Source organism: Carcharodon carcharias, chromosome 8 (assembly GCF_017639515.1).
Source record: "Carcharodon carcharias isolate sCarCar2 chromosome 8, sCarCar2.pri, whole genome shotgun sequence".
Lineage (NCBI taxonomy): Eukaryota > Metazoa > Chordata > Chondrichthyes > Lamniformes > Lamnidae > Carcharodon > Carcharodon carcharias.
Genome location: NC_054474.1, coordinates 96,131,216 through 96,154,271, shown reverse-complemented (window position 1 = coordinate 96,154,271; position 23,056 = coordinate 96,131,216). Strand labels below are relative to the sequence as shown.

Genomic DNA, 23,056 nt, shown 5'->3' with positions numbered 1-23,056 from the left:
ACACAGCAATTTTGAATGGAGAGGGGCACGGTCACTGGATAGTAATCGAAGGCAGGAATGCTGGCTGATTTTTTTTCCTCCCCACACACACACCCACCGCCCCCCCCAACAAAAGGCAGGTTCTCAGCCCCAGCTGTTGCTCGGTGAGCTCCAGGAAGCAAATTAGTTTACTTTTAAATGTTCCTCAGCTGTTGTTTTTGTTTACTTTCTTGGTCTGGTCAGTGCGCTCTGTAGTCACTTGACTGCCTGGGTTGCTATGACATCTTTATGTAAACTCATTGTGTACAGCCTTCCCTCTACGTGAAAGAATAAAGCTAGTAGTCCAGGTGAGCCACTGTATACAAAAATCTATTCATTCATTCTATTGCTTGCTGCCATGTACGTATACTTATGTCTGTCTAGGATTTCCTCACCCCACCCCACCCTGCCTTCCCCTCATTTTTAATTTCCTTTGCAGAGCAGAGTATTTCGGAGCAAGGACTGGTATCTTCTTTATTCTTTCATGGGATGTGGGCATGGCTGACAAGGCCAGCATTTGTTGCCCATCCCTAATTGCCCTTGAAATGAGTGGCTTGCTCTGCAGTTAAGAATCAAAGTGGGCCTGGAGTCACATGTAGGCCAGACCAGGTAAGGATGGCAGGTTTTCTTCCCTAAAGGACATTAGTGAACCAGATGGCTTTTTACAACAATTGATGATAATTTCATGGTCACCATGACCGAGCCTGGTTTTAAATGCCAGATTTATTAACTGAATTAAAATTCTACCAGCTGCCGTAGTGGGATTTGACTCCATGCCCCCAGGGCATTAGCCTGGGGCCTCTGGATTGCTAGTACAATGATATTACCACTAAGCCACCATCTGCCCTATTAATATCTATCGTGGCATTTGTAGTGAGAATATAGATATGTACCTAATGCCCTTTTTCTATCTTTCATTTGCAGGCACCGTGTTTGGAAGCAAAGATAAGTTCCACGGCTTAGGACTGTTCATAGACACATATCCAAATGATGAGAGTGCTGATGTGAGTGCCAGGAAATACCTGACTTGATTGTCTTATTCTGTCCCCTCTTCTTCACTCATATTCTCTTGGACTCATAGAAGTTATGCAAAACCTTTACAAGCCATTGGTTAGGCCTTAGTTGGAGTACTGTGTCGAATTATGGACGCCACACTTTAGGAAGGAAGTTCAAGCTTTTGAGAGAGATTTCATTAGAATGATACTAATAATAAATGATCTCAGTTTTGTGGATAGACTACAGAAGTTTCCTTAGAGTAGAGAAGGTTAAGGGGAGACTTAATAGATGTGTTCAAAATAATTAAGGGTTTTGATGGAGTAAATGAGGAGAAACTTTCTCCAGTAGCAGAAGTATCAGGAACCAGAGGATACAGATTTCTGGTAATTGGCAAAAGGACCAGAGGAAAAAGATTTTTTTACACAGCAAGTTGTTGCTACCTTTTGAAAGGATGGTGGAAGAAGATTTAATAGTGGCTTTCAGAAGGGAATTGGTATATACTTAGAAATGAGAAACTTGGGGAGAAGAGCAGGGGAATCGGACTAATTGGGTAGCTCTATCAAAAAGTCCAGCGCAAGCACAATAGACCAAATGGCTTCCGATTTTATGTATCAGTAATGGTCTTGTGCATTCACACCCCACATAAAAATGATCACCTGGAAGCCACTGCTTTTTTGCAACAATCTTGATTCTCACCTCAAATTGTGAACAACAGTACAAATATCAGTATGAAAACAGAAAATGGAAAAACTCAGCAGGTCTGACAGCATCTGTGGAAAAAGAAACAGAGTTAATGTTTTGAGTCTGTATGACCCTTTTTCAGAGCTCTGAAGAAGGGTCATAAAGACTTGAAACATTAACTCTGTTTCTCTCTCCACAAATGCTGTTGAACCTGCTGAGTTTTCCAGCATTTTCTGTTTTTATTTCTGGTTTCCAGCGTCTGCAGTATTTTGCTTTTATCTTGGTACAAATAGCAGTGAGCTCATTCACCAGTACCTCACACTGTTAGGCACCTCTGCAGACAATTTGGATTCCATCAAATCCAGAGATGGACATCTGGAATCAAGTGTTGTGCTATTCAGGTGGACGCATCCTGAAAGCTTGAGAGTCATTTTACTGAATTGTCAGTGTGTGGGTGTTGCTGGCAATGCTGGCATTTATTGCCCAATCCTAGTTGGAGAAGATGGTGGTATGCCTTCTTGCACTGCTGCACCTATTATCGCTGAACCTCATACTGACTTTTACCCAGCTGGATTGTTTCCTAGCCCACTTTCAGCAAATTAAGAGTCAATTACGAGGTGCAGGACAGGAGTCGTGCACATTAGGACTTTAGTGAACCAACTGGGTTTTGGGGTCACTACTTTAATGAGTACCCCTAACTTCAGGAAATTTTAACATTTGGAGAACTTTCCATACAATATCAGTTTAACTAGAAGTGCCGTTTTTCCCTCTCCACGCTTGGAAGCATGTGACAGTAACCAGGAAAAGCTTAACTGGAAGATTTAAAAGCAACTTCTTTATTATTGATGTACCATCAAGGAAGGTGATGGTTTACAATTAGGGAATGTATAATAGACAACGGGTTCTGATCTATATCGCTACAAAGGTATGGGTGCAGAATGGGGGTTTTCTCCCACAAATACTAACAGTGTCCTGACTTAGCCAGTTTACCTTGAGATTCCTCCAGTTTCTGGAACTGCTTCTGCAAGTACAATATAGTGACCACACACCACAACCGCTGGAATCTTCAATTTGGTTGGCATCATAGAAGTCCCATGAATTATTGAGACATGATTAGGGGAAAAAAAATACTGGTTGAGTATCCTTTATCCATAAATCTAAAAACTGAACACATCCAAAAGCCGCAGATTTTTTGAACTTCATTGACCTTTAGCGCAGGAAGCCTAGTTGTTTGTCTGCACTATTTACCTTGCGATTTTTGTGGTGAATATGTAAAGAAGAAACTTATTACAGGTACCCTGTATTTATTATTCAGTGATGCATCCTACTTTGCTTGCCATTTTATTTACTTTAGACCATAGCTAGCCTAGGCTAAGGCTATTGTAAGATAAGTTTATATGTGGTGTCCGAAAACCAAAATGATCTGAAACCTGAAGTGCAATTGGCCCCAAGGGTTTTGGATAAAGGATACTTGACCTGTAAAAGAGCAGAGAAGGTGGGGAGATGAAATTGCATGCAATCAAAGAAATGGGATCAAGAAGGAATCAGAAACTCGATGAAAACATGGAATCAGAGAATTTTGCTAACTGATTTGGCACACCTAATCTTGTCATTGGGGAGATGAGATGATGTTTTGAGCCTTGCTGTCTCAGATCACAGATCTGATTTACTCTTATTGGATGTCATTCCTTGATTGATAAGGATCTTGGTTGCCATTTGTCCCGACTACAATTCTGACTGACCTATCATGCGTCAGTCTTTTTCTTTCTTATACGTTCTTTTGGTTTTTTTGGACAACATCTTAAAATCTTGTTGCAGAACCCCAGTTGAGAACCCGTACTCTACATGACCCTTTTTTCCCCTCCCCACCAACTCTTCATTTAAGCCTATCAACACATCCTTCTATTCCTTTCTCCCTCCATGTGTTTATCTAGCTTCTGTACAATTTTCCTTAATCACTCCAACTGAGAGCGAGTTCTATATTCTAACCACTCTTTGGGTAAACAAGTTCCTCCTGAATTCCATTTTGGATTAATTTGTGACTATCTTGTATTGATGGCTCTAGTCTAGGGACTCTCCCACATGTGGAAATATCTTCTCCAAGTCTACCCTATCAAACCTCCATAAGTTTAAAGACCTCTCTCAGGTGACCTCATAGTATTCTCTTGATTTCTGGCCTATTTACCAAATCTTTAAAGCTTCCCAAACTTTTCCCCCATGTGGCCACATTTTAATGCCCCGGACTTTGTGTGACTCTAGAGTGAAAATTTGTGAGGCACGACATTTGATGAGCAGTGGGGGTGGCCTTCAGCTGGTTGAAAGTGAGGTTGAGCATGGTGTGAAATCTTTAAACTGCTGGGTTTTTACCTTTTCTCAGCAGTTTTTTGCTGCAGCAGGAATCAGGCCTCAAAGATTTGTCCATTAGGCCATGCCCAACATTAGAGAAAGAAAATGCAGATTTAAAGCTGTTGCAAAGCAAGCATCGCAGCTGTTAGCATTCAGTCCGAGCTCCATTTAAACTATTGCAACCCACTGTTTGGGAATCCCTGTCTTAAAGACCTCCCTTAAAATTTTGATAATTGAGATGCTGGTCTTTGTTTTGGAGTGCAACCCAAAGCTGACTACTCAATTGCTCTCCTAGATGGCCTCCCATCTTCCACCCTCCATAAACTTGAGCTCATCCAAATCTCTGCTGTACACATCCTAAATCGGACCAGATCCTGTTCATCCATTACCCCTGTGTTCGGTGACCTATGTTGGCTTTCGGTCCAGCAGCATCTTGATTTTAAAATTCTCACCCTTATTTCCAAATTCTTCCAGACGTCCCCCACCACCACCACCCTGCACTACCACCCCAATCTCTGTGACCTCCTCCAGCACTACAACACACCCATTGGTGGTGGTGCCTTCAAATGATTAGACCATAGGCTTTGAAATTCCATAATTAATCCTCACCATTTGCCTCTCTCACCTTTTAAGAGGCTTTTTAAAACCTACCTCTTTGACCAACCTCTTGGTCATCTGTCCTAATATCTTCTAGTTTGGCTTGGTGTCAGATTTTGGCTAATTTACTCCCTGTAGGAGTGTTTACTACTTTAAAGGTGCCGTATAAATGCAAGTCGTTGTTTGTCTTAAATTTCCTGGCGCGCTCTCTCTCTCTCTGTAGCGGGTGTTTCCGTATGTCTCAGCGATGGTCAACAATGGGACTCTGCCATATGACCACAGCAAAGATGGACGCAGCTCTGAGCTTTCTGGATGCCCTGCAGAACTCCGAAATGTAGATCACGACACTTATTTGGCAGTTCGTTACTCTAGGGGCCGGTTAACGGTAAGTGACAGATTGTGGTAGTGGGAATATTACTGTCAAAAGAGTCGGCTGCCACCTGTCCTGTAGAATAGTACAGCACAGAAGGAGGCCTTTTGGCCCTTCATGCCTGTGCCAGTTTTTGAAGGAGCTATCCAATTAGTCCCATGTCCTTGCTCTTCCCCCATAGCCCTGCAACTTTTGTCTTTCTAAATATATATCCAGTTCCCTTCTGCTTGCACCACCCTTTCAGGCAGTGCAACCCAATCACAACAACTTGCTGCACTAAAACAAACATGCTCCTAAATTTCCCTTTTGTCCTGTTGCCAATTATTTAAAATCTGCAAACTCTGGTTGGTGGCTCCACTGTCAATGGTACAAGCCTCTTCTCCCTACTTGCTGAGTTTTGAACGACTCATTTCCCCTTGACCTTCTATGCTGCACGCAGACCAATCCCAGCTGCTTTAATCTCCATGTAACTGAAGTCCCTCATCCTTGCTGTCATTCTGGTAATTCTCCTCTGTGCTGTCTTTGCAAACCAACAGTTTAATGTTATTTAGTATAATTGGATCCCTGGCCTGTATGATAGAGGACTCCAGTTGAAATGGCCCATTTCCTCAGTTGTTTCTATTCGTTGCCTGTTCTCTCAGGTGATGACAGATGTTGAAGACAAGAATGAATGGAAAGAGTGTATTGATATCAGCGGGGTCCAACTGCCCACTGGTTATTTCTTCGGTGCATCTGCAGCAACCGGAGACCTGTCAGGTAGGAGTGAACACCTTTGTTTTATTGCCCTGTGCTTTGCTTGCTCAGTGGTTGCACCTTCAAAGGCTGTGGTTAAGTCCCGCTCTAGAGACTTGAACATCAAATGTAGCCTGGTAATTCAGTGGAGTACTGAGGGGGTTTTGCCTTTCAGTTGAGATGTTAAACTTGGGACATGTATGCCCTCTCAGGTGAATGTAAAAGATTTCCTGGCACTATTTCAAAGAAGAATAGGTTACCTGGTCCTTTATCTGACTGATGTTCGTGGGGGTTTGCTGTGCACTAATTGATTGCCACATTTTCTACATTACACCAGTGATTACACTTCAAAAATATTATGCAGGAAGAAATAATGGGATTTGTGAGAAAGATACAGCAATAATCATGGGTGATTTTAATCTACATATAGATTGGGTGAATCATCAGATTGGCAAAGATAGCCTGGAAGATGAGTTCATAGAGTGTTTTCAGGACAATTTCTTAGAGCAGCATGTGCAAGAACCAACCAGGGAGCAGGCTATTCTAGATCTGGTAAAGTGCAATGAGACAGGATAATGACCTCATTGTAAAGGTGTCCTTGGGTAGCAGTGATCAAAACATGATTGAATTTCGCATTCAGTATGAGGGAGAGAAGAGTGGCTTTAAGACTGGTGTTTTGAGCTTAAATAAGGGCAAATATGAGCGTATGAAGACACAGCTAGCTAAAGTGAGCTGGGAAATTAGGTTAAGGGATAAGTCAATAGAGATATAGTGGCAGACATTTAAGGAGATATTTCGTGACACTCGGCAAAGATATTTTCCAGTGAGAGAGAGAGAGACTCGAGGCGAAGGATACACCACTTATAGCTAAGTAAGAAAGTTAAAGATAGTATCAAATTGAAAGAGAAACCATACAATTCCTGTACAAAAAAATAAGCTCATGGAGTGGAGAGGTAACAAGTTATCACGAACAGAGGATTGGTTAGCTAACTGGAAACAACAGAGAGTACGCATAAATGGGTTAATTTTGGGTTGGCAGATGTAACAAGTGGAGTGCTACAGGGATCCGTATTAATGACTTGGATGATGGGACTGAATGTATCGTTGCTAAATTTGCTGATGACACAGATAGGTAGGAAACTAAGTTGTGAAGAAGACATAAAGAGTGCTATGCATAGATTAAGTGAGTGTTCAAAAATTTGGCAGATGGAATATAATGTGGGAAAATGTGAACTTGTTGATTTTGACAGGAAGAATACAATAACAGCCTATTATTTAAATAGGCAGGGATTGCAGAACTCTTAGGTATGGTGTGATCTGGGTGTCCTACATGAATCACATGCAGGTACAGCAAGTGATCAAGAACACAACTGGAATGTTGTCGTTTATTGCAGCGGAATGGAATATAAAAGTAGGAATGTTTTGCTACAGTTGTACAGGGTATCGGTGAGATCACATCTAGAATACTGTAAATAGTATTGGCTTCCTTATTTAAGAATGGACAGAATTGCTTTAAGAAGCAATTCAGAGAAGGTTCACTTGACTGATTCCAGGGATGAGGGGGTTATCCTATGAGGAAAAGCCGAGTAGATTGGACCTGTACCCGTTGGATTTTGAAGAATAAGGGGTGACCTTATTGAAACATAAGATCCTGAGGGGATTTGACAAGGTGGATGCTGAAATAATGTTTCCCCTGTGAGAGAGACCAGAACTAGAGGCCTAGGGGAGAGTACGAGAGGAGAATCTCAGCAGCACCTAGAGGAGAGTGTGAGAGGAGGTCACTGGGACAGACAGTCAGCAGCACCTAGAGGATCTAGTCTATCCAGAGGATCTAGCATCTAGTCTATACTCAAGTAAGTGTAAGGGTAAAATAAAAGCAAGGGCCCATATTCTATTTGGTTAAGATATGTCTGGGGAGTAAGTCCCCTGATTTGCACATCCTATGCTATGTGGGAAATCCTAGACGCTTCTGGCGGTCTGGATGACCATGTGTGCAGGAGGTGCCTATGACTGGAGCAACTCGAGCTCCGGGTTTTGGAGCTTGAGTGGCAACTGGGGGCACTACAGTGCATTCACGAGGCTGAGGGGTTCATGGATAGCACATTTCAGGATGTGGTCACCCTGCAGCTTAAGGAAGTACAAGCAGAGAGGGAATGGGTGACCGCCAGACGGAAGAAGAGGACCAGGCAGGTAATGAGGGAATCCCCCGAGTGCATCTCGTTCCCAAACCATTTCTCGGCCTTAGAAAACGGTGAGAGTGACGGTTCCTCTGTGGAGGCCAACCAGAGCAAAGGCCATGGCACCATGGGTGGTCCAGCTGCTCAGGGTGGAAGGTATAAGTGTGGAAGGGCAATAGTGGTAGGGGATTCATTAGCGAGGGGAGTAGACAGGCGCTTCTGCGGCTGTAGACGTGACTCCAGGATGGTATGTTGTCTCCCAGGTGCCTGGGTCAAGGATGTTATGGAACAGCTACAGGACATTCTGAAGTGGAGGGTGAACAGCCAGAGGTCATGGTCCACGTTGGGACCAATGACATAGGAAGAAAGAGAAATGAGGTCCAGCAAGCAGACTTAGGGAGTTTGGTAGGAAATTGAAAAGCAGGACGTCAGAGGTAGTAATCTCCAGATTACTCCTGGTGCCATGCAGTAGGGAGTATAGAACAGGAGGATAGAGCAGATGAATGTGTGGCTGGAAATATGGTGCAGGAGAGAGGGCTTTAGATTCCTGGGGCATTGGGACCGTTTCTAGGGTAGGTGGGAGCTGGCCGGGTTACACCTGAACAGGAACGGGACCAACATCCTCGCGGGGATGTTTGCTAATGCTGTTGGAGTGAATTTAAACTAAATTGGCAGGGGGATGGGATCCTGAAAAGTCGTTCAGAGGGGAGAGAAGCTAAGATGGGATTAGAAGTTAAAACATTAGTAAGTGAGTCTGGAAGACAATGGAAACATAGGCTAGATAAGAAAGAAGTGAAAAAAAAAACAAAAACAGAATTACCTGGAAAAACTCAGCAGGTCTGGCAGCATCGGCGGAGAAGAAAAGAGTTGACGTTTCGAATCCTCATGACCCTTCGACAGAACTTGAGTTCGAGTCCAAGAAAGAGTTGAAATATAAGCTGGTTTAAGGTGTGTGTGTGTGTGTGTGTGTGTGTGTGTGTGTGTGTGTGTGTGTGTGTGTGTGTGTGTGTGTGTGGGGGGGGGGCGGTGGGGGGGAGGATGGTAGAGAAGTGGAGGGGGTTGGTGTGGTTGTAGGGACAAACAAGCAGTGATAGAAGCAGATCATCAAAAGATGTCGCAAACAACAGAACAAAAGAACACATACGTGTTAAAGTTGGTGATATTATCTAAACGAATGTGCTAAATAACAATGGATGGTAGGGCACTCAAGGTATAGCTCTAGTGGGGGTGGGGAGAGCATAAAAGATTTAAAAATATTTAAAAATAATGGAAATAGGTGGGAAAAGAAAAATCTATATAATTTATTGGAAAAAAACAAAAGGAAGGGGGAAACAGAAAGGGGGTGGGGATGGAGGAGGGAGCTCAAGACCTAAAGTTGTTGAATTCAATATTCAGTCCAGAAGGCTGTAAAGTGCCTAGTTGGAAGATGAGGTGTTGTTCCTCCAGTTTGCGTTGGGCTTCACTGGAACAATGCAGCAAGCCAAGGACAGACATGTGGGCAAGAGAGCAGGGTGGAGTGTTAAAATGGCAAGCGACAGGGAGGTTTGGGTCATTCTTGCGGACAGACCGCAGGTGTTCTGCAAAGCGGTTGCCCAGTTTACGTTTGGTCTCTCCAATGTAGAGGAAACCACATTGGGAGCAACGAATGCAGTAGACTAAGTTGGGGGAAATGCAAGTGAAATGGTGCTTCACTTGAAAGGAGTGTTTGGGCCCTTGGACGGTGAGGAGAGAGGAAGTGAAGGGGCAAGTGTTGCATCTTTTGCGTGGGCATGGGGTGGTGCCATAGGAGGGGGTTGAGGAGTAGTGGGTGATGGAGGAGCGGACCAGGGTGTCCCGGAGGGAGCGATCCCTACGGAATGCCGATGGGGGGGGTGAAGGGAAGATGTGTTTGGTGGTGGCATCATGCTGGAAATGGCGGAGGATGATCCTTTGAATGCAGAGGCTGGTGGGGTGATAAGTGAGTACAAGGGGGACCCTATCATGTTGCTGGGAGGGAGGAGAAGGCGTGAGGGCGGATGCGCGGGAGATGGGCCGGACACGGTTGAGGGCCCTGTCAACGACCGTGGGTGGAAAACCTCAGTTAAGGAAGAAGGAGGACATGTCAGAGGAACTGTTTTTGAAGGTAGCATCATCGGAACAAATGCGACGGAGGCGAAGGAACTGAGAGAATGGGATGGAGTCCTTACAGGAAGCGGGGTGTGAGGAGCTGTAGTCGAGGTAGCTGTGGGAGTCGGTGGGTTTGTAATGGATATTGGTGGACAGTCTATCACCAGAGATTGAGACAGAGAGGTCAAAGAAGGGAAGGGAAGTGTCAGAGATGGACCACGTGAAATTGATGGAGGGGTGGAGATTGGAAGCAAAATTAATAAATTTTTCCATGTCCCGACGAGAGCATGAAGCAGCACCGAAGTAATCATCGATGTACCGGAGAAAGAGTTGTGGAAGGGGGCCGGAGTAGGACTGGAACAAGGAATGTTCCACATACCCCATAAAGAGACAGGCATAGCTGGGGCCCATGCGGGTACCCATAGCCACACCTTTTATTTGGAGGAAGTGAGAGGAATTGAAGGAGAAATTGTTCACTGATAGTCGCCCAACCTCGGACGGCCCGCTTCCATCTCCTACCCAAAATCCACAAACAGAACTGCCCCGGTAGACCGATCGTCTCAGCTTGCTCCTGCCCCACAGAACTCATTTCTCGTTATCTTGACTCCCTTCTCTCTCCCCTTGTCCAGTCCCTTCCCACCTACGTCCGTGATTCCTCTGACACCTTAGGTCACATCAACAATTTCCAGTTCCCTGGCCCCAACCGCTTCCTCTTCACCATGGACGTCCAATCCCTCTACACCTCCATCCCCCACCAGGATGGTCTGAGGGCCCTTAGCTTCTTCCTCGAACAGAGGCCCGAACAATCCCCATCCACCACTACTCTCCTCCGTCTGGCTGAACTTGTTCTCACACTGAACAATTTCTCCTTTAACTCCTCTCACTTCCTCCAAATAAAAGGTGTGGCCATGGGTACCTGCATGGGCCCCAGCTATGCCTGTCTCTTTATAGGGTATGTGGAACATTCCTTGTGCCAGTCCTACTGCGGCCCCCTTCCACAACTCTTTCTCCGGTACATCGATGATTACTTCGGTGCTGCTTCATGCTCTCGTCGGGACTTGGAAAAATTTATTAATTTTGCTTCCAATCTCCACCCCTCCATCATTTTCACGTGGTCCATCTCTGACACTTCCCTTCCCTTCCTTGACCTCTCTGTCTCAATCTCTGGTGATAGACTGTCCACCAATATCCATTACAAACCCACCGACTCTCACAGCTACCTCGACTACAGCTCCCTCACACCCCACTTCCTGTAAGGACTCCATCCCATTCTCTCAGTTCCTTCGCCTCCGTCGCATTTGTTCTGATGATGCTACCTTCAAAAACAGTTCCTCTGACATGTCCTCCTTCTTCCTTAACCGAGGTTTTCCACTCACGGTCGTTGACAGGGCCCTCAACCGTGTCCGGTCCATCTCCCGCGCATCCGCCCTCACGCCTTCTCCTCCCTCCCAGCAACATGATAGGGTCCCCCTTGTCCTCACTTATCACCCCACCAGCCTCTGCATTCAAAGGTTCATCCTCCGCCATTTCCGCCAACTCCAGCATGATGCCACCACCAAACACATCTTCCCTTCACCCCCCCTCTATCGGCATTCCATAGGGATCGCTCCCTCCGGGACACCCTGGTCCACTCCTCCATCACCCACTACTCTTCAACCCCCTCCTATGGCACCTCCCCATGCCCACGCAAAAGATGCAACACCTGCCCCTTCACTTCCTCTCTCCTCACCGTCCAAGGGCCCAAACACTCCTTTCAAGTGAAGCAGCATTTCAGTTGCATTTCCCCCAACTTAGTCTACTGCATTCGTTGCTCCCAATGTGGTCTCCTCTACATTGGAGAGACCAAACGTAAACTGGGCGACCGTTTTGCAGAACACCTGCGGTCTGTCCGCAAGAATGACCCAAACCTCCCTGTCGCTTGCCATTTTAACACTCCACCCTGCTCTCTTGCCCACATGTCTGTCCTTGGCTTGCTGCATTGTTCCAGTGAAGCCCAACGCAAACTGGAGGAACAACACCTCATCTTCCGACTAGGCACTTTACAGCCTTCTGGACTGAATATTGAATTCAACAACTAGGTCTTGAGCTCCCTCCTCCATCCCCACCCCCTTTCTGTTTCCCCCTTCCTTTTGTTTTTTTCCAATAAATTATATAGATTTTTCTTTTCCCACCTATTTCCATTATTTTTAAATATTTTTAAATCTTTTATGCTCTCCCCACCCCCACTAGAGCTATACCTTGCGTGCCCTACCATCCATTGTTAATTAGCACATTCGTTTAGATTATATCACCAACTTTAACACCTATGTGTTCTTTTGTTCTGTTGTTTGCGACATCTTTTGATGATCTGCTTCTATCACTGCTTGTTTGTCCCTACAACCACACCAACCCCCTCCACTTCTTTCTCTCTCTCTCTCTCTCTCTCTCTCTCTCGGTCCTCCCCCCCCCCCACACACACACACACACACACACACCTTAAACCAGCTTATATTTCAACTCTTTCTTGGACTCGAACTCAAGTTCTGTCGAAGGGTCATGAGGACTCGAAACGTCAACTCTTTTCTTCTCCGCTGATGCTGCCAGACCTGCTGAGTTTTTCCAGTTAATTCTGTTTTTTTGTTTTTATAAGAAAGAAGTGAATTTAGCAAGGCTAAGTGGAATGTATTTTAATGTAAGGAGCCTGAGGAATAAGACAGATGAGCTGAGGGCACAGCTAGGTACGTGGGAGTATGATATCATAGTTATGACCGAGACGTGGCTAAAGGAAAGGCAGGATTGGCAACTCAACATTTCTGTTTATAGGGTATTCAGATGAGGTAGAGACGGGGATAGAAGAGGAGGGGGGCGGGTTGTAATATTGATCAAGGAATCAATTATAGCAATGAGGAGGGATGATATCTTGGAAGGACCATCAAATGAAGCCATATGGGTAGAAGTAAAAAAAAACACAAAAAGGGCAAACATGCTATTGGGTACTATAAGCCCCCAAACAGTCAGGGAGAGATAGAGGATCAAATATGTAATCAAATTTTAGAGAAGTGTAAGAATAATAGGGCAGTAATAGAAGGGGATTTTAACTACTCAGATATTAACTGGGGTAGTTTTAGTGTGCAAGGTAGAGAGGGAGCAAAATTCTTAAGTTGCATCCAGGAGAACATTTTTAGCCAGTATGTAGAAAGCCCAACAAGGGAGGGGACCGTTCTGGACCTAATATTCAGAAATGAGCCCAGTCAGGTGGAAGGTATATCAGTAGGGGAACATTTTGAAGAGAGTGATCATAGCTCAGTTAGATTTAGGATACTTATGGAAAAGGATAAGGTTGGGCTGAGAATTGAAGTTCTGAACTGGGGAAAGGCTAATTTTACTAAGATTAGATGTGATTTGGCCCAGGTGGACTGGGAGCAGCTACTTGCAGATAAAACTGTCAGAGCAGTGGGAGACATTCAAGGAGGAAATAGCGAAAGTAATGAGAAATATGTTCCCGTAAAGACAAGGGGAGTGACCAAGTCCGGAGAACTCTGGATGTCAAGGGACATAAAGGTTAGGATTAAAAAAAAAAGAGAAGCTTATGGAAGATACCAAGGGCTCAATATGACACAGTCCTTAGAGGAGTATAAAAAGTGCAGAGGGGAACTTAAAAAGGAAATTAGGAAAGCTAAGAGAGTGCATGAGAAAGCATTGGTGGGTAGAATAAAGGAAAGCCAAAGGTGTTTTTTAAATATATAAAGAGCAAGAGAATAACTCGGGAAAAAGTAGGGCCAATTAGGGACCATAGAGGTAATCTGTGTGCGGACCCTGAAGAAGTGGGTGCAGTCCTCAATGAGTAATTTGCATCGGTCTTCACAATGGAAAAGGACAATGTGGATATAGACGTCAGGGTGGAGGACTGTGAAATGTTAGAGGAAATTATTGTAGAGAGGAGGTACTAGTGAGTTTAGCGGCCTTAAAAGTGCTAAATCCACAGGTTTGGATGAGATGTATCCCAGGCTGTTGAGGGAGGCAAGAGAAGAGATATCATGGGCCCTAGCAGTAATTTTCAAATCCTCTCTGACCACAGGACTGGAGGACTGCTAACATTGTCCCATTATTAAAAAAGGGAGGAAGGGATAGACCAGAAAATTACTGGCAGTCTGTCTAACTTCGGTGGTGGGGAAAGAATTCTGAGGGACAGAATATACCTGCCCTTGGAGAGACACGGATTAATCAGGGATAGTTAGCATGGATTTGTTAAGGGAAGGCCGTGTTTGACAAAATTGATCAAATTTTTTGAGGAGGTAACCAGGAGTGTTGATTTGATGTGGTCAATATTGACTTCAGCAAGGCTTTTGATAAGGTCCCTCATGGCAGAGTGGTCAAAAAAGTAAGAGCCCATGAGACCCAAGGCAAAGTGGCACGTTGGATCCAAAATTGGCTGAGAGGCAGGAAGCAGAGGCTGATGGTAGAGGGATGTTTCTGTGACTGGAAGTCTGTTTCCAGTGGGGTTCTGCAGGGCTCAGTGCTGGGACTCTTGCTGTTTGTGCTATACATAGATGATTTGGACTTAAATGTAGGGGGTATGCTCAAGAAGTTCGTGGATTATATGAAAATGGTAGGGTGGAAAATAGTGAGGATAGCCATAAACTGCTGGAGGATATCAATGGACCAGTCAGGTGAACAGAGCAGTGGCAAATGGAATTCAACCCGGAAAAGTGTGAGGTTGGGAGTGCTAGCAAGGCAAGGTATTACACCATGAATGGTAGGATCCTTGAAAGTACTGAAGATCAGAGGGACCTTTGTGTGCATGTCCATAGATCCCTGAAGATAGCAGGTCAGGTAGATAAGGTGGTTAAGAAAGCATATGGGATACTTGCCTTTATTAGCCGAGATAGAAACAAGAGCAGGGAGGTAATGCTGGAACTGTATAAAATTTTGGTTAGGCCAAACTGGAGTACTACATGCAGTTCTGGCCACCACATTATAGGAAGGATGTGATTGCACTGGAGAGGGTGCTGAGGAGATTTACCAGGGTGTTGCCTGGGCTGGAGGGTCTGAGCTATGAGGAAAGATTGGATAGGCTGGAGCTTTTTTCCTTGGAGCAACTAAGGTTGAGAGGAAACCTGATAAGGTTAAGAGAGGCATAGAGAGGATGGAGACAAAGACGCTTTTACCATTAGTAGAGGGGTCAATAACCAGGGGACATGAATCTAAGGTAAGAGGTAGAAGGCTAAGAGGGAAGTTGAGAAATGTTTTAACCCAGAGGGTGGTAAGAGTCTGGAACTCTCTGCCTGAAAGGGTGGTTGAGTCAGAAACTCTTGTAACATTTAAGAAGTATTTAGATATTCAGTTGCATTGCCATAGCCACCAGGCCCATTGGTCAAGCGCTGGAAAATGGGATTAGTGTGGTCAGATCTTTGTTGACCGGTGCGGACACGATGAGCTGAATGGCCTCCTTCTGTGCTGTAGACGTCTCAGTCTAGGGGACACAATTTTAAAATGTGTCTCTCCCATTTAAGATAGAGATGAGGATTTTTTTTTTTATAGAGGGCCCCCCTTTTTTCCTCCCTGCCCCCCTTTTTCCTCCCCAGTTCCCTCCCACCACTTTTTCCTCCCCCCTTCCTCTCCCCACCCTTTCCTCCCCGCCTCTCCCCGTTCTTTTTCCTCCTCCAGCCTTGCTTCACCTCCCCGTTAATGACTCCTGCCTCCTCCCCCTCACTGTCTCCTGCCTCTTCCTCTGTTCTTGGCATTCCTCTCACACGTGCATCTCATTTCTCTCCCAGTTATTTTAGACCAATGCAGGTTTGGCATTGAACTGTTTGTTCTTTTTCAGACAACCACGATGTTATTTCCATGAAACTTTACCAGCTGACAGTGGACCACTCACCAGAGGACGAGAATGTTGATTGGACAAAAGTTGAGCCCAGTGTTAGTTTCCTGAAATCTCCTAAAGGTTAGATTTAACACTAAGTACCCTTCTCTCCTGATATTTTGTGCTGAGCTTCCACTTTCTTTGACCATTTTCCCTTGGTAGGGATTGGAGTACACTGAAAGTGTAGTTTTTAAGTTATAAATTTTGTATGTGATTACATAGAAATTTTTACAGCATTGAAACAGGTCTTTCAGCACAACAGTCCTTACCTAACTTCCCCTTAAATGGATCCTCGTCGCTTTTACCACTCCAAGTTAGCTGGAGAACCTCCTAACCTTTCCAAACGTGAAGTTGTTGGCCTTCCAAACCTGTGAGCTCTGCCACCTTGAAGGACAAAGGCAGTAGATGCTTGGGAACACCACTACCTGCAAGTTCTCCTCCAAGCCACACACCATCCTGGCTAGAAAATATATTGCCGTTCCTTCACTGTCGCTGGGTCAAAATCCTGGAGCTCCTTCCCCAGACAGCGCTGTGAGCATACTCATACCACATTGACTGCAGGGGGTCAAGAAGGCAGCTCACCTTTGCCTTCTCAAGGGCAATTAGGGTTGGGCAATAAATACTGGCCCAGCCAGTGCCGTTCACATCCTGTGAAAGAATTTTTAAAAAGACTGGATTGTTCTGATAATGAGCCAGGGTACTCCCTTGGGTCCTGTTGAATTTAATGGCAGAACCTGATTGCCAAGTTGAAAAACTGGTTGACTGTCAGGTGGGTGGGTCTTGGACACCATGCTAAAACTGGAGAAAGGGAGAAATCAGAAAGGCCTGAGTGGGGTAGGAGGAGGAGTTACAAAACTGATTACAATAAATCTAAGAGAATACCTGAGTGAGATAAAAAGTTTCTAACTATGTCTTGAACATAACCTCAGATGTTCAGTCCCTAGATTTTAAGCAAACACAGGCATGAAAAGAGGGAAGCAAACAGAAAGGATAGCCAAATGGACAAAACCTGTAGAAAAGATGAAAGACAAGAACAGCCCAAATGCAGGACAGAATAAAATGAGCTGGGTCACCAAGCAAACAACTTGAGATTTGAGTTGTACGTACATGAATGCGGAATTGTGAATAAAAGTGGCAAACTAGAGTACAAATTAATTCGAGGCTGGGGTGGAGAGTGGTGTTATTCAAGCTTTCATGAAGATGTGGTAGAAGTTAGAGTAGGATAGAAGCTTAACATTTCTAGTTTTGAAGGAAAAGATGCTTGGGAGATCACCATTAGTCATCTATCGCTAGAGCTCCTGTCACTCATAGTTTGGAAGCAGGGGCTTGAACCCTGGTGTTTGGGACTGGCCTTAGTTGTCCTTTCACTGATTGGGTCACGGTTTGGAACTTGTACACCACAAACAAGGATTTGCTTGTCCATCTTTTGATGATGTTTCATCCATTGAGGGCCTCACTGTCTCCACCCCTTCCTACCAACCCACCACCACCAGCCCCCCCCAACCCACCAAGCTGCCCAAGGCTCTTTCAGAAGGTTGTTGCCCACTACTCAGCACTACCCAATCACAGGTAGCATCATCTGCTATCATTACAGGTTTGACACTTGACCTGACAGATTTTGACCTGACCGAGGTATAAATCTTAAACTAACACTTTTCAGACATAGTGATGTCAAATGTGAATAATTTCCTCAGACTGCCTATTGCCATTATCAATCTCCTGGGCTCTGCAGTGAAACACAATAATGTTGAAATAGCTGTGACAGCCCAGCTTCCCCTCCACTACTTTAGCACTGACTCTGATACTATTTCTGATCATACACCACATTTCCTCTTCATATCTGATTTGCGATTCACTACCTAAATTTAGTTTAAATGCTTCCTATGGAAAGAGGCTTAATTCACCATACTATCCATTTTTTAAGATATTAAAAGTCACCTCAGATTTGCAAACCGTGGTGTCACAGCAGTGAAATGAGAATTATTGAAGTCAAAAATTATGTGTTATCCTCCTCATCCCCCTCGACTTGTCTGCAACCTTGAACACACCATACTCCTGCAGTTCCTCTCCAGCTGGATGGGACTGTTTGATTCCTATCTGTCTAGTAATATTCAGAGAATCTGCTGCAATGACTTCTTGTCCAGTGCTGCTCTTTGGTTAGATCATTTGAAAGCGCCATGTTAGTTTTCACATGTGCAGTGATAACACCCAGCTCTACCTCACCGCCCCCTTTCAATGTGCTTCTACTGCCTGCTTTGTTATGCTGCTCGTCCAATGTATTGGATGTGCAGAAATTTCCTCATGTTATTGGGAAGATCAAAGCCATTAACTTTGTTCCACCAGCACCAACTCCATCCCCTTGCTGGGTCACACTCTGATGCTGGATCAGGCCATCTGCAACCTTGACATTCGAATTTACCTCAATGAACTTCCAGTTCAATATCCTCTCGATCACCAATACAACTGGTTTCCATCACTGCAACATTGCACCATCTCTCCCGTGACCTCGGTTCATCTGCTGCTTCTGGAATTCTCATCTGTGCCTTTCCTACCTCCAGATTCAACTATTCCATTGCTCTCCTGGCCAACTTTCCACCTTCCACTCTGCATAAAGCTCATCTCTTACAAAACTGCTCCTCGTATCCTAATTTGCACCAAGCCCCATTCACCCATCAACTCTGTGCTCACCGACCTACTTTGGCTTCCCATCCGGCAACACCTCTAATTTAAAATTCTTATACTCATGTTCAAATCTATCCAAAGCCTTGCCCATTCCAATCTCTGTAGCCTCCTCTAGCCCTACAGCCCTCCCTCATATCTGTACTCCTCCAATTTGGTCTTTTGCTCATCCTGATTTCCATCACCACACCATTAGTGGTCATGCTTCAGCTGTCTAAATCCTAAGTTCTGGAATTCTGTCCCTAAATCTCTCCACCTCTCATCTCTTAAAACTCTCCTGAAAGCTTACTACTTTGACCAAGGTTTTGATCACTTGTTCTGATTCCTGTGGTTGGTATGAAATTTTTATTTGTTGCTCCTGTGAAGCACCTTGCGATATTTTATGATGGTTAAAGCACTATCCAAATGCAAGTTGTTGTTGGGCAAAAATCACTAAATGCAACAAGAATGTAAGGAATGCCGAAAATGTGCCCATTGGGTTGGCTTAACATCTGAGGAAGAAAGTAATAGATTTCAAGAGGACATGTGGAATGAGTGGATGCATGGCAAATGAAATTCATGGAAAATGTGTGTAAAGTGGTAAGTTTTGATAGGAGGAATGAGACAACACAATACAAGCCAAAGTGTATAATTTTAAAGGGAGTACAAGAACCAAGCGATCTGGGGTGTTTGTGTGAAAATCTTTTAGTGTCAAAAGAACATTAGATAGGAGCAGAAGTAGACCATATGGCCCATCAAGCCTGCTCCACCATTCAGTACTATCATGGCTGATTTTAGGTTTCAACTCCACTGTCCCACCCACTCTCCATATCCCTTGATTCCCTCAGAGATAAAAAATCTGCCCATCCCAAACTTAAATATAATCAATGATGGAGCATCCACCACACTCTGGAGTAGAGAATTCCAAAGAATCACAATCCTTTAAATGAAGAAATTTCTCCTCATTTCGGCCCTAAATAATCAACTCCTTATCCTGAGTGTGTGTCCCTGTGTTCTAGATCCCTCACAGTGGAAACAACCTCTAGGTATTTACCCTGTCAAGCCCCTTCAGAATCTTGTCTGTTTCAGTGAGAACACCTCTCATTCTTCTAAACTCCTGAGAACATAGACCCAATTTACTCAACTTCTCATCAAAAGACAACTCCCTCATTCCAGGGACAAATCTAGTGAACCTTTGCTGTACCATCTTATATCCTTCCTTAAATGTAGAGATCAAAGCTGCACCGTATTGCAGGTGTGGTCTCACCAAAGCCCTGTACAAAGTAGCAAGACTTTTTTATTCCTGTACTCCAATCCCCTTGCAATGAAGGCCAACATGCCATATGCCTTCCTGTCAAGATAGGTTAATAAGTATATGGAGATCCTGGGCTTTATAAGTAGAGGCAAGAATAAAACACCAGTTTGCACACCGCACCTTAGGAAGGACATGAAGACTTTGAGGAGTGTCCAGAAGAGATTTACTACAATGTTTCCAGGGATGAGGGATTATGGTCATGTGACAGACAGGAGAAGCTACAGTTATTTTCCTTGAAGCAGAGAAGAGATTTGATGAAACTGTAAAGAGTTTAGGTAGGGTAAATAAAGGGAAACTGCAGTAGCTGAAGGGCAGAGATTTAAGCTGATTGAGGAAAAAAAAAAGGCAACATGAGGAAAATCTTTTAATGCAATGAGTGATTAGAATTCGGAATGCATTGCCTTAGAGGATGTTGGTCACAGATTCAATAGTAGCTCTCAAAAGGGCATTGGATAAATACTTGAAATAGTAATAGCTGAAGAGGGGGACTAACTGGCTGCTCTTCGAAAGAGTCAGTGCAGACTTGATGGGCTGAAGAGCCTCTCTAGGTGCTGTAGCATTCTATGATTCAGTGGTAGGTTTGTTTTGGCTTGAGGTCCTTCAGAGGATGAAGGGCCTTACCCGGAGGGTTAACTGTTATTTATCTTTTTAATGCTGGCTGGTGCATTTATGGTTACCTCCACTATCATCTCTTACTCCTCCACCGTCCTTAAAGCCAACCCCTTCGAATCAAAGCACATGAGTCACCCGTTCACCCTCCTGGTCTCTCCTCCTTCAGCTATGGGACCATTTCCATCAGATTGCACCTCTTGGAGCGTCTTCCTGCATTGAAAGGTGATGCTAAAACCTAATAGTCCTGACCTTTATTCCTTTGTCTCATAGATAACATTGATGATCCAACGGGAAATTTTCGGAATGGGCCACTGACAGGCTGGAAGGTCTTCCTACTCCTCCTCTGCGCATTGCTTGGGATTGTTGTGTGTGGCATAGTGGGTGCTGTGGTCTTCCAGAAGCGGCAAGAGCGCAACAAGCGATTTTACTGAATGGAAACTGTCACTGCGGGCCTTTAAAATGTGAAGCATTGTTTTTTCTATATGATGGTTTGTACAACACGAGGTGTTTATATCCAGAAAGGAGAATAGAGATCAAAAATATTTTCATATATTTCTATGATATGATGTGGGGCTGGTGATGACAATGAGTAGGGAGGGGAGTGAGTGGATATCACACAGCCACCTGCCCCTGTCAATTTGTACCAGACAGGGGCCATGCTTCCTTTTTTTTAAACAGACACATTTGTTGAAAATGCATATGAATTTGTTATTTTGAAACCATTCTTTTACTAAAGATGTTGAGCCTGTTTGAATTGGATCTTCTATCTGCGGAACTCTTCCTGTTTTCAAATATGCAGGCTTCAGTGGGATTGAGTACCTTTGAGTCATACTGTAAGTTCTTGCTATATTCTTTCATATTGTATGCTTGTACATTTCAATGACACCATATTTCTGTCATCCTTTCTCCTTCTCTCTGCCTCTTTCCTTCACTCTGCCGGTCTCTTTCTCTGCCTACAAGCTGCACCCTAATCTTTGGAGGGCGGGTGATGCAGTTTGTTCGACTCGCTTAGATTCATTCTCAGTCTCACTTCAGCTGAGCTTTGATTTGCTTGTTGAAAGCAGGCTGCCTCTCATGTGAGAGCATCAGGGCATTTGTGAACCACACCTGCCAATCTATAGGAAGCTAAATGGGGTTGTGGTTTTGGGTGCCACGGCAGTTTCTTCCTGATTTGAGCGGTCTTGTGTGCATATTTGCTGGTGCCATTTGAAATGGTACAGTTGAGAGAGATGTGCATGAGGCTGTAGTGTATTCCTGAACATGTCTTTTTTTTTTCCTGTTTCTCTCTCTCCCTCACACTCTCTCTCTCTCTGTCTCTTTCTGTCACATCAGTGGTCCTCTAAACATCCAACATTTTAAAGTTCCATATGCTTTTCTGCCCACTTTTCCTATTCGCTGCATCATCATTGTCTTCTAATTGAGGCTAATCATATCAGCTCCTACTCTCACCTTGCTCAGGACCTCAAAACTGTGGAACTCTTCACCTCCTGCAGTCTTCCTTCTGAAAATTGCCAGGCCTTTAAAACCCAAGCTGGCACCTAACCACTGCTTCCTGATTGACCTCATCGCTTTTTAGCCTCAGTGTGGGGTCATGCACTATGGGCCTTGGTCCATCACCTCAGTTTAAAAATAAAATTGCAGAGCCTAACTCATCACAGGACTATGTTGGAAGAATATAAAATGACACTGTTTTCATAGATCAACACAAGCTGCTTTATTTGTCTGTCAACAGCCGTCAATGACTGGTCAGCTTTTGAAGAACTGATATTGTTCTTAATTTGCACTATTCTTTGGTGGGGGAGGAGGGCTTTGCATTTAATCTGATGGCTCCTTCAGTGGTGGGTGGTTCACAATTGCTTTTTCAAATTAGACTGTGGATAAAAGGTTCTAAATAATGGAGTCTGAAGCTGTTTACTGTCATTGGAAGAGAGCACAAGTTGTATTCATATGACGTAGTTACAATAATGTCAACTCGAATGTAAGAAGCAACTTTGTGTGGTGAGTGCTGATGGAAATAAATAACGATAATTTATAGCTGCCTTTTGTCTGGAGCCTTTCTTTCCTACTCCTGAGAAAGCTATATCTGAATTTTATAAACTTATTTCCATGAGAACATCAAGCACATAAAAGGTTCACTTGTTTGTTTTCCTCCAGGTCCCTCAAGCTCTTCTCACCCAACAAGTGATATTTACGTGCCTGTTGGATCCACAGCCAGGATTCCTGCTCCTTCATTTCTTGCTATTCCTTGCTATTCATCGACACCTGTGGGAAAGTCTGTGTTCGTGGAGGCTATGATTCCTTCACAGTCAGTCTGCTGGCGCTTGCTGTCTAGCCCACTCTCCTGGGAGATGGGTAGCTGAGGAACAGATATCTCTGCAATCTGTAAGGGAAAGGGCACAGTGGAAGAAGGAGAAATGCATGATTTACATTGTATTGATACGGAATTCTGGAACTCTGCTGAGTTGAAACTAATGACATACCTGGGGACAGATGTGATGCCTGATGTTTTGTTTAGGGATTGGAAATTCTATTCAGCTTCAGATTTCAAACACCTCAAATGAAGCTTGCCATGAAAACAAAGCAAAATTTGACACCTAGCCACA

General features: G+C 44.3%; 1 protein-coding gene across 1 annotated transcript in view; it reads left to right on the top strand.

Annotated features, from left to right (window-relative positions):
* Positions 1 to 22,490, top strand: part of LOC121281076 (vesicular integral-membrane protein VIP36-like) — a 42,263-nt gene extending 19,773 nt beyond the window's left edge. Inside the window, exons 4-8 of the mRNA XM_041193713.1 lie at positions 943 to 1,022; positions 4,862 to 5,023; positions 5,650 to 5,764; positions 15,830 to 15,949; positions 20,724 to 22,490. Of these exons, the coding sequence (XP_041049647.1) occupies positions 943 to 1,022; positions 4,862 to 5,023; positions 5,650 to 5,764; positions 15,830 to 15,949; positions 20,724 to 20,884 (638 nt within the window). The 3' untranslated portion in view covers positions 20,885 to 22,490. The remainder of the gene's footprint in view (positions 1 to 942; positions 1,023 to 4,861; positions 5,024 to 5,649; positions 5,765 to 15,829; positions 15,950 to 20,723) is intronic.
* The last annotated feature ends 566 nt before the right edge of the window (positions 22,491 to 23,056 follow it).